Consider the following 12,491-nt stretch of genomic DNA (forward strand, 5'->3'; position numbering starts at 1 on the left):
GACAAGGGGTTGCAAGCATTGTTAAGCGCATTGGAAGGTCAGTATGGTAGGTATTGGATGAGAATAGAGGTAAACAAAACAAAGTAAATGCGGTTTTCAAGAGAGGGAAAAAATTAGTTAAATATTAAAATAGTTGCTCATAAACTTGAGTAGATGGAACAGTTTACGTATCTGTGTCATAAGTGTTTTGAACCATGTTGGTCGAAGTACGAGGGGCGTAATAAGTATAACTACGTTAGTACCAATAATAGATACACATTAATATTTCAAAATTTATTTATTTTAACAATATTATTATTAATACTATTATATATAATAATTTCCTAAGTCCTAAGATTGGTTTCCCTACTCCCCCTTTCTTCAGTGTTGAGCGTTAATTTCCATACCCCCTGATATCATCTCTATTTTACTTCTTTATTAATTTGTCCTATGTACTCTTTCCTTGGCCTTCCTCGCGGAATCTCCCCTACAGTTTTCCCTTACATATTATGTTTCTAACTAATCCATTGTACCTCAAGGTGTGTCCAATTCATCAAGGTCTTCTTTACTGCAAAGTTCCTTTCCTCCTCTGCTCTTCAACATTCTTCCTCGTGCCTCACTTTGCCCGTTTATTTAATTTCCAAAATTCTCTGCCAGCACCATTTTTCAAAGGCCTCTATTCTACACTGGTTTACTTTTCCAGTGTTCCATGTTTCTTATCCATAAAATACCATTCTCCTTACAAAGTTTTTGATGAACTGCTTCCTTATTTATACCCTCGGGTTCTTTTAACATAATATTATATAACGTTTACTGTGCCCTTACCCCCACTAAATTAATTTTTTTGACAGAGTGATGAATGATTTTTTTTAAATATCGTCAAACTTTCGTGTACCTCCAGAATTGAAAAGAAATTGAGCAAATGTTCAGGTGATGATTCTCAAAGGTTTGCTTTACCTTTCCAATTGGAGTTAAGAGAATGTGTTCGTCTCAAGATAGCAGTGACATGAAGAATTTTCATGACGAGACATTCATCATAACCTCTTTCTACGGGAGAGAGCATGAGAAAACCCTAGAAACCAAATGTTGAATGTGCACGAGAGAAAATGAAATGGAGGGACTCACTGAATTTGAAAGAACTAGTCCGAATCCATGGTAATCAAAGAGTGCACGGAAGTTAGACTGCTAACAGTACACCTGCAAAAAAATATAGGAGTTACCCTTACAAAAAAACAATTAAATTAATTAAATGAAATTATGCACATTTATATACACATTGACAATATTCACCTAATATCTATTTGTTGTTTTTTTTACACCAGTGAGTGTGTATATCGTCAGAAGAGCTTGTGGAACGAGGAGCTATGTTAGAAGCCATTAGGGCTGTTAGTGTTTGATATCATTTGAAAGCATCGTACTTCCGACTAATCGTTCTAACTGTCCTACGTGATGTTTTACACTTTTGTGATCACACAATGTGCGAGGGATAATGGTTTCCTCCAATCATTCTGGGCCAGTCGGTATACCTAGAATATCTCCTTAACTTCTCCTAACAGAATATCTCGCCTACGAATGCTATACGGGATAGAATAATTTCCTCTGTGTAATATTAAACTAATAAATACGATTTGTATTTATAGAGCATTTTTAGAACTGCAATTAATCTCCTTGCTTCGTAATTAGTTCTCAACACAGGATTCCCAATGATCATTTCGTTTTTTTCTGTTCGTTCATAACGATTTTCTTTCCTCGGCATCTGGCTCAGTATCGAAAATGGGTCCCAATTCCGTATGTCGACGCTGAGGTTTAATGAATGGGTACCAACGCCTCTTATTTTATTTTCACCTCGTTCTTTTGATGAATTTCCCCATGTTAGATCCGATTTTGGAGTATTTTCTAGTATTTGACTTGGTCCGCTATGCTTTATGTCTCCCCCCCCCCCGTGTCCATAGGTTTAAGTGTTAATTGATGGCCCTTCCCGGAAATGCCTATCCGTGCATTTTCATATCAATCGGATCCATTCCTAAAATCAAACATTAATATTGCTAATATTTCCAGGAAGGTATTAACAATGCTATAATAACTCAGTAGTTGGCCGTATCATCTGGAATAGTCGTACAAACATCGGCGAACCGGTAAAAGTATATACGTTTCCTCTAAAGTAGTGTTACAAAATATTTAGTGATAAGATTTTGGTACTAGGCACATATTTATTCGATAAGTTATAATAAAATTAGATCCTCATATTTGAAATCAGCCGGTATTTAATACACAAAATATTTTGGTAAAAATACGACTTTTGCCAAATCTATGTTTTTCAGCGATTACCTGTGCATTCAAACAGCTCTTTTATGATAATACTATTGACCTAGTTTTATCATAATGGTAATAAAAAAGTGCCATTTTCATAACTAAAATAACGGATTTATCTGAAAAGAATCCAGATGGAATGTTTTTCTTTGAGAGATTTTATTAAATTCCGCTAGTGAAAAAGATGTTTCTTATTAGGAGGTATAACTTGCCAGATTATCATTCCTACGGAATCTCGGAAGTTCAGCGATGTCCAAAGAATTTATTCGGACTAATCCATGATAACCTTGGTAAACATAGCTTTTCCTGTCCATTTTTTTATCATTTACTTTGAAATAAATGTATGGCTTTTCTCCGTCCGCTTTTTAAAATCTAAGATTGTATTTTCTACTATTTCCGTAATAGGCAATAACAATTTTTAAAGTACGTAAACAAGTTTTCACCTTCCTGCCTTCAAAAAAATGTTAGCTTTGCATCAATATTCAACCTGGTATTTCTTCTGGAGCTGCGGTTTTTCCGCCTCTGATGTTTTGGGGCAACTTTGTCGTTATTTTCTGTGATATTATTTTGTCGCTCGATGGCCCATTTAGTGTTTGAGGGGTTTCCCTTTTGCGTGATGTTTGGGTGACGACGCTCCGGAAAAAATGGTCTTATTTAAACTGCCCGTAACAATGTCGTCATTTTGCTCTTAAAGAACCAGCATTTGGCCGTTTCCCACATCTTTTCTGACTCGTTTCCTGAATGTATTTGGGACGATAAATTGAGTAAAGAGAACAAATCTGTATTTAAATACGTCAGTGTGATTGTTGAGCAAATAGTTAGTGGCTGTAATGATAAAATTGTCTGCTATCTTTTCAGTCTATTGTCGGATAATTGGCTCAAGTTATTTTAATTCATTCTTGACCCAACATTACACACGTACACCACCAAGGTGCGTGCAACGCATGAATTCCACGAGGCTATACTATTGAAAACTGACTTTTGAACGAATATAAATGGCTTCAAAATAAAGTAAAAAATATATGCATAAAATTTCAATCGACCTAAGCCTTCAACATGTTTTAATCTAAACGAAAAAAAATCGTACCGGTATTTTTTTTCTCTTTAATTCAGAATATAATGTTTTCCATGGATTTCCTGGTCTGAAAAATGGACATATCTTTGTTTGCTCTGAATATCTTGAATCATTTGTAATGCCTGGACAAATCAGCCTTCTTGATTTAGAAGTTTATCTAGATTTTATGGCCTTTTTTCGTATACAAGGATTCCTATCCGTCCGTTCTCTTTAAGTTTCTGTTTCATTTTGATCCCTTGAGCGTTAGTATGAGCCACACACGGATGCATGTGATGTACATTTTGGGCAGTCACTCCCATATCAGCTGCTGTGGCTGTTACAGGATCTGGCGTTGCATGCCCTAAATTCTGGGCTTTGATTACAGCGCTTTTTTTTGGCAGCAAGAGGCTCGTCTCGTTCGAGACCAGTCGGGAATATCGGTCTTTCGTGTCCCATAAATTTGTATTCCATAAATTTATATCCCATAAATTTGTTTTTTTTTCCACAAAAATAAGGATGCTAAAAGTACGAAGGCAGTTTTATGCTGGCCGCATCATATTTTTTATAGTTTTAAGGATGTTTGACAACGGAGCGCCCCTATTAAAGCCAGAATGTAAGGAAGTCAGTTTTAGAGGCAGTGTGTAATGGAACTTCAACTCAGCCGTTGATTAAATAACCGGAAATAGGCACCTCACTCGAGCAATTCAAAGTGTGACAATTATTATTCATTATTTCCCCTCGTTTATCACATATGAGTTTTCAATTTACAGCTCTTTAAAATCTTTTTTTAGATAATATTTCATATATAAAAACTATTTCAACTCAGGAGCATAATGCTCAACGGATTAGATTAACGTAGATTTATCGCACATGCTTTCTTCACAGTAAGTTAAATGAAAACTGTAAAATTACTTTCTTTCAATCATTTCCCCCATGATGTCCTCTTTTAGCGTAATTCTTTCGATTCCATCAATTTTCCCATTTCCAAATCCATACATTTTTTCATACGTTCCCAACTCTTCCTGAGATTCCTTTCCTTAGATAAAATGACCAGAATTGCGACATTTAGTCTGTAATAAATCTACGGTTAATATGAATGTACAATTTTTAGGGGTTTGTAGACAGTCTCAGGTCTGCCAAGAATTGGAGAAAGGTGAAAATCTTCATTCTGCATGTACTCACTGTGGCTAGCAGTCACATGGCCGGTGTTAATTTCTGGTTGTTCTGAGAGAGTGCCTGCCAGCCATGGCATGACAGCAAAGTTTACACACCTTTCCCCAATTCACGGCGTGCCGGAAACTGCCGGCAAACTTTTGGAAATGATGGTTCCATGATGACTATGTATTTAAACCCTCTTCCCCCATTCTTTTCCCTCGCGAACAGATTTCGCCGAGGAGGAGGAGGAAGCCTTCAGGTCGTCGACAGGGCGTCGTAGCCGCCGGCCCTCTCTTAGTGGGGGCGCATAGGATCCAGGAGTCGAGGTCACATCCGGAGAGCGGTCGCCGCTCTAGCCGAGGCCCCCAGAGGGCCCCCTCAACGCTGAACTCGGAGGCGAGACCACAGAGCCAGGAAATGGCGGAATCTCAGGTGAGGGAGAAAGAGTGAAGGAAGAGGAGAGAGAGAGCGGTGCTCTCTCTCGTCTCCCCCGACCACTCTCGTGGACAGCCACGTGCTGTGAAAATCAAATGCATCCGTGGAAATGAAAATAATATCCCTGAATCCCTCGGGACCAAAGTCGGTCCAGTGCCTGATCGTATCGCTTTTCGGAGCTCGCTTGTTTTTCTTTTGTTGATTTGGGGACGCACGTGAATGGTGCTGTGCGATTTTTGATGACCGACACTTCACGTCCCCGGTCTCTCCTCCCTTTGCTTAGCTTCCTGGCGGGGTCATACCATTTCCCCTCTCGACGCAAACGACCTTTAACCCCCTCCTCCAAACCCCGCCTTCGTTTCCACGACCGACGGAAAACAGCGTTTTGTCGACTTTGATGCAGCGGCGAATTCGATCATGTTCCAAGTGCTCTTCAACGCTCGCGTATGCAACCCCACTGGCGCTCCTTGTTCGCTTTAATGGCGTGACCTGGTTAATGTGATGATGAACTGGCCCTTTGGGAAATCGAAAGGCGCAATAGCGGTCTAACTGGCATTTTTTCTGAAACCTAGAGTACTGTCTTTGTACCTTTGTCGACACCAATTTTGAACTATTGCCATTAATAACACGGTAAAACAGGATCGCAAGTTCAGAATGTTCTCAGGGGTTACTTTGCGGAATATCACGACAACATAGCGAAAATCGATATGTGGTCCATACAACTTTTTCTCACCCTGCTCTATTTTATGACAATTTATGGTGGAAATTAGTCTAAAAATGATATAATGGACGAATTTTTGAATGGAAATATATCAGTGAGCGCTAACAAGTCTCTTCCTTCGGTCGTTTTTAAATTAAAATGTTTTGCCTGAAACTTAGTAGGGAAAAATAGTTAACCTCAAAAGTTAAAATGTCTCTATCCTTATAATTTCGCTGCCCGAAGTGAGAGACCGCTATTGCGATGAACTTTTCTGTCACATTACTCTTGAATATGGTCCACCAGGAATTTCAAAACGTCTTGGTGTCACCAATATGAGTTCCTTTCCGTTGGATTTCTAACAGTAAATATTCATTACAAAAATCGACACGTACGGAGATCTTTTTCATAGGCATGGCTGGTACTAAACCCTGGAACGCGCGAAATGCACGTATTCAGGGTAGGAAGACGAGTTCCTGTCCTGCCGCCAGGGCCTGATCGCAATTTTCCCAAAAGCTGGCATAACCCGAAATTTCTTGCCGCATATTTTGAAATTAGGTTTCCCAAAGGAGTTATTTTGTAATAATTGTTCTCTAAAAACGATCTTAAATATAATACAAAACTTTCAAATTTGCATAATATATTGTATAGGCAAGTAACAAGGGCTGCACCATGTATTTACCATCAGCACATTCCAAATGAGAATATTACAAGGCCTTCTTAACTTGCTTGGAACTGTTAGAAAGCGGTCCCTGATTGATGCGTACAAGTTCTACCTATCGGTGTTAACGATAACATAAGGTGGTTAGATTAATTTTTTAACGAGAACGACTTTTGCTGAACTTTGACCAATATGCTTCAAGAATATCTTTATGCGTACCGAAGAGGGGGGAAACGTTCATTGACGGTTTGATTTCTTTATTAATTCGCCGTTTCTTTAATATTCCGCTGTACTAAAATCTTCCTCCGTATTATCAATTAATCGTTCAATAGACTATCTTTAGTTAGTCATAGTTTTTAGTTAGTAATGTATTAGTTAGTAATATTTTAGTTAATTAGTAATAGTTGTTGGCGGCCCCTAACAACTATTATGTACTCCGTAGCTCGAACTATCTCTCCTCCTTTACTTCTTCCTTCAGTTCCTCGTACTTTCTACCTGCGTTAATGCCATTCAAAAGCCTATTCTCGATGGCTTAAGAGCCTGTGTGTATAAGGCCTCAATGCTATTATTCACGCTTATTTGCCTACACGACTGTTTTGTCATGATTTATTTATTTAGCAGAATTTACGAAGTCTATTTGCTATTTTTGAAGTCCGAATTAAGAAAGATCTAAGTAAATGATTTACCTAAAGAAGGCCTAGGTAACAGCATATGATACTTCTGATTTCGTTCATTTATTCGCAAATATATTGTTATCAAATGGTTACAACGTATGCCACATTGTAATGGTTGTTCCTATTTCATTAAACGTCTGCCGTCGGCATTCATTTTCGCGAATACTCTAAAAGTGTCCTTATCTGCGAAGTCACAACATTCTCATGAGATTGTGAGGTTCTCATATTTCCAATGTGCAAATATAAAACTAGCGAAGCGATTCTATCGTCATTGGCAACAGTGATGTCTCCATCCAGCTTAATTATCACGCACAGTAATGATTTAAACACAATCATACTAAGAACAGCAAGTTTGAAAATATGACATTTTTCAGGCAAAACTAAAGAAATCTAAAACTAAAGATAAGTGACGGGCAGAGTGGTTGGATTTTAAATTGCGTTGATTATTATTAGAGAATGGGGGAAGAAGAATCCTTTTAAGAGACGCAATTTAGGTTCACGTATGAGAACCATAGTTTGGTTGCTTCCAATAGAATCGTGAAGAAGGCAGGAATATAGTATTAACGACATCAGACAGTTTTATTGGACTCCAGACACGATTTATAACAAGATATTGTTCTACAAGCCTGTAATAACGGCATTCCAAGCGTATATGTCAACTCATCACGAATCAAAGTTTGTAAAAGATGGGGCACGATGGCGAGTAAACGGAATGGAATTCTTAATAAACCGTTCCAGAAGCTTCAATCAGTGAGACTGCAGTGGACGATTGTAAATATTTTAAATTTGAATTGTGTTGCGGAGGAAATCTTGCGTTTTTTCCATCCTTCGACTGAGATACATTTATTTAATCTTACTTCCTGGTCGCGGGAACTGAGAAAGGTTGTTTGTATGCGTCCAATGAGAAATTCATTAATTAAACGCACTTAATTTCGTTGAAATGGAATAGAAAACCATAAACTTAGTAATCAACCCGAAGGTCGGTGATGAAATTCACCCAGCCCGATGACGTGTGAAATTCTCACATCAGGCTAGGGGGGGTTCCAATCCCTGTGCCGGTTATGGTTTCCCAGGAAGATCTGGTAACCGAAAATTAACATAGCTTGGATGGAGCTGCAGGTTCCGAGAGAGGCTTGCCCGGTAATCGAACCCGAGCCCTCCGTCAGTAGTCTAACGGTCTACCTCTGGACTACCACGACCTACTTTTAATGGAATATCAGAGTTAAAGAATGTACTTCCAAGATTCCATAAATGTGTGCAACACCCATGGTTCTCGCCCAAAATAAGAAGCTGTAGCTAGAGATAAGCCCATTAATTGGCCATAAAAAATATGAATGTGCTTGCATTTATTTTCTCGGATAATCTTGACATCTTTCACCTAGAATCACGTGGATCATCTTCCTGGAAAGGTGCTGATTCCCATGGCGTTTATCATAGCGCGGACAAAACTGGAGCAATCGACCCTGGGAATTGAAGAGAAAACTTACTCGGTTGCAGTACTATGAAGATAGTGTCTCAATTGGTGATTTTATTTTTTAAAAAGACGTTAATGGTCTAGAACAGGACTGTCCAGATTATCAGACAAGCAGACAAGAATTTCTCATAGCTCGGCTTCTAAGGTGGAGTTAAAGAAAGCGGAATTGGGAGGCTGCATTTTATCGTAATGTACAGGTGATTTTATTTACGCTAGTCCGAGGAATAGCCAATTTATCCCTATGAATGGTCGCGCCTAAACTCGAAGGATGGGTGAGCGTATATGGCTTCTAGTGAATGGTTTACGACCTATCCAATAATTGAGATTCACCTATTAAAAGTGATTGAATACGCACTGATGATGTTGATTGGTTACAAATAAATTTCCCTGTGACTCCACCACGAATTATTTCTAAGTGTGGCCTTTTGTGATAAGGCGATAAACGATTGCATTTAAATGTACGTATTTGTCCACGAAACCGTGAAATAAACCACAAACAAGAAACTATATATTTTCTGCATGATTATCTAGAATACAAAGGCGGTGAATACCGCTGTGGTATATTTTTAGGTTTGACATGCAGGAATTCAATTTGCTCATTATAGTGAGTGTTAATTTAGAAATGGGTTTTGAAGAGTATGTAGCAAAGGGAAATCTTTTGCTGGTGCATGATCATTCAACGACATCATGTGAGGAGTGAAAAATATGACTCCTTTTTTTCTGTTTAAAAACTTTTGCGAACATGACATTGCCTTATCAAAGATAATGGCTCAGAGGTAAATTATTCAAACTACTTACTACAACTTTTTTGAATAATTTTCCTCGGAGGCGTTCCAACCATCGCCGCGACCATCCGAGGGGTACTAAAGGCCGTTAACAATTAACTATTTCTCCACGCTAACATCTTTAGCACTTGAGCCCTCCGTTTTCTTTCTCTGACTCTCTCATACGCTTTCTCTCTTTCTCTCTCTGTTTCTCTTCTTCCCACCCCCTCTCACCACCTTCCCACCTACCAACCCCCCTCGATACTGGTCGTCGCCCATTGAAATCTCTTCCGCGACGGGGATTCGGGTGGGGATGATGCTCGCGGTCGTTTGAATCTCCAGGCCGGAGAATGGGCGAGACCAAAGCGGTGAGGCCCATGAGAAGGTCCCCGCACCTGCGCACCTCTTCGCCCGAGTCGCCGCCCTCGAGGGGCGTGCCGTCACCCCCGCCGTCGCCCCCGCCCCCCCTGGCGGCCCCCCTGGCGGTGCGCCATCTCCCGGGCGAGGGGGTCGTCGTGGTGGGGGCGGAGGGGGTGGCGGCGGGGGGAGGGGGTGGTGGGGAGCATCGGGCGGCCCTGGAAGTGGAGGACAGCCCGCCGCCACCCCCTCCGCCACCGCCCCCGCCCACGGAGCAGCAGCAGGCGCAGGTGGGGCGGGGACGGGAGGGCGAGGGGGGAGGCGAGGAGGAGGAGGAGGAGGAAGAGGAGGAGGAGAGGGACGAGGAGGGGGACGAGAAGGGGAACGAGGGCGAGGACGAGGAGGAGGAGGAAGAAGAAGAAGAGGAGGAGGAAGGGGAGGAGGAGCAGGAAGAGGAAGAGGAGGACGAGGAAGAGGAGGACGAGGAGGAGGAGGAGGACGAGGAGGACGAAGAGGAGGAGGAGGAAGGGGAGGGGGAGGAGGAGGACCTCGGGGGATTCGACCACCTACACCACCTTCACCACCACCGGCTGCATCTGGAGAGGGAGGGGGGCGCGGCGGGGGACGAGCTGCTGGGGCCCCACCGCCCGCCACAGGGCGATGGCCCCTTCCTGCACCAGTTCCACCACCTGCACCACCTCCATCTGCACCACCTGCTGCACCACCCGCCCCCGCCGCCCGCCCCACCCCCGCCGCCCCCGCCCCCGCCGCCCCTCCTGCTCCTGCTCAGGGACCGCCACGGCGGAGGGCCCGCCTCGCCCTCCGGCGGGGCCTCCTCGCCCCCGCCCTCTTCATCGTCGTCATGCCTGCTGGACGCCGCGGTGGCCCCCGGCGGGGGGCCGCTCTCGGACGTCGAGGGCCACGGTGGGCCCCTCGAGCTGACCTGCGGCGCCGCCTCTCCCGGCTCGCGAATCCTCCACCGACCGCCCCCACACGGCGCCCTGCGGCCCACACACTCGACGCACTCGCTGCCGCGGCACGGACAGCCGCGGCCCCGCGCCTACGGACGGAAGGTGAGCGACGCAGAGGACAATGGCGAGGAGGACGAGGCCACTCTCAGGGAGCTGCTCGTCAGGTGAGAGCCCTCTCTCTTTCTATTCAACTCCTTTCTCTCTATCTCTCTCTCTCTCTCTCTCAATACTCTTCTTCTTCCAAAACCCCTGAAACCCCACACCCATCCACTCTCCCTCCTTTCCTCCTGCACGGAGAGGATTTTGGAAAACCTAGGAGGTCATCGTCTAGGAGGTGAGCAGCCCCCTCTTCTGTTTTCGCTCTTCCCCCTTCAATGAATGCCCTTTGCCACCCATTTAAAGCAGTTAAATTCCCTTTGAGTACACCATGTTAGGTGGATGCAGTAGGACATCCAGGCAGGGGAGACCTCCGTGGAGCAAATGACACAGAGAATCGATTACCCATTAAAACATCCACTCACTCTTAAAATCCTGAATGTTCTTGCTGTGGAAGGGTTGGATGTTTTGGATGAAGTGAGTGGTTGTGAATCACAAGACGACTTCCCAAAAATGTTCTAGACTCAGTCCTGAAATGTTACTGTGCCATTATTTTAGAAAATGTTAAGCATTATCACAGCCTTCATATGATCATATTCCAGCATTATTTTTAAATAAATATTCACTTTCAACTGATTGGTTGAAACCTGTTAACTAAATCTGACAGTCCACAAAGATGCTGTTTTATAATGTCATCATACTTCACTTACAAGGTTTAGTTCTCTAGTCCCTGTATTTTGTAATTGTGCATATTTTCCAAGAAAGGAATTTTCACTTAAAATAGGTTCCTTCTACAAATTTCATAGCACATGTGCTGATGCCATTATCAATGCAAAAAGACTACTTTCAGTGATCACAGAAAAAGTCTATAAAATAGACAAAATTCTGAAGATACAACTAAAGTTTCAAAATAAAAGAAAGCTTTTAATGTAGCTAATCACATCAGCTGCATCCCTGATGCGAGATAGATCTTTGGTTTCATGGGTGGAATGTCCCAGGAATATCATTGGCACAAGCTAGTAGGATCACACTATAGGCATTATTAGAGAAGTGTAGAATAATATCTTAAAGTCTTAGGATACCCTTAATATATTAGGGCAACATTTTAGGTAGAAAACAAAGAGGTGATCCTCCATGGCACATGCACATTTTATGCCATCAATAACCTAGCCAATAAAGCAATAGTGTTCCTTGTAAATAATATCCTATAGGCATTCTTTTAGGCTGTTTCTATGTGGAGCTTCATCTCATAGTGTTTCATCTCACCTTAAGAAATTGACCCCCATGTATGATAATGATTCTCTTTACTATCTCCCCTGTAAGAATGATGGGTAATTGTGAGACAAACTGATGTGTCAAAATTTGACAAAGGTTTGCTGTTGTCGCCAAATGGCATCTCTCATCCTGATGATGACCAGCCCTTTGGCCTCACAGCCCTATAACTGGGGTGGTGGCGGTCCGAACTGAAATGAACTGAATTGATGGATAACGTGAATGCCTTAGATTCCTGGAAAGGCCATTTTTCTTGAAAGCGTTTGATGGAATAATGTGGGCTCAGTGCGGCCCGCCGCCATTTTCCCTGGCTGCGTGTGTGTGAGTTCTGAGCTCATGAGTTCTGTCCCCCCGTGCAAGTGGGAGGAGTGCCTTGGCTAAGTGAAACGATGGTGTGCTCTGCTGTTATTGTTGTTTGAGACACTTTCTCACTTTCTTTTGCAGCCCTCTTCTTCTTTTGTGGATCCATGTTTTTGTTTATACTTTGTTTCTCTTATCCTCAACCACCAATGTGCCTTCCCCACCTTATTCCTTCCGCCACAGCCTGGTGCAGCCAAAGTGATCACATTCTCCCTCTTTCCCCCTTGGCTGA

The 12,491-nt window shown here is 42.4% G+C and overlaps 1 protein-coding gene across 7 annotated transcripts in view; it reads left to right on the forward strand.

Annotated features, from left to right (window-relative positions):
* Positions 1-12,491, forward strand: part of Glut1 (Glucose transporter 1) — a 391,116-nt gene that overhangs the window by 318,268 nt on the left and 60,357 nt on the right. For 4 of the 7 annotated variants that reach the window (XM_071590161.1, XM_071590163.1, XM_071590164.1 and 1 more), the window contains exon 1: positions 10,608-10,695. Coding sequence is in view for 2 of the 7 variants with exons in the window: in XM_071590166.1 (XP_071446267.1) it covers positions 4,916-4,930 (15 nt within the window). In the remaining 5 variants the exon portion in view is untranslated. Of the gene's footprint in view, positions 1-4,726; positions 4,931-10,603; positions 10,696-12,491 lie in introns of those variants that run through there. The other 3 variants (XM_071590166.1, XM_071590167.1, XM_071590162.1) reach the window with 2 other exon arrangements.

This window comes from Hetaerina americana, unplaced genomic scaffold (genome assembly GCF_022747635.1).
Source record: "Hetaerina americana unplaced genomic scaffold, ioHetAmer1.1.p SCAF_4, whole genome shotgun sequence".
NCBI classification, from domain to species: Eukaryota; Metazoa; Arthropoda; class Insecta; order Odonata; family Calopterygidae; genus Hetaerina; species Hetaerina americana.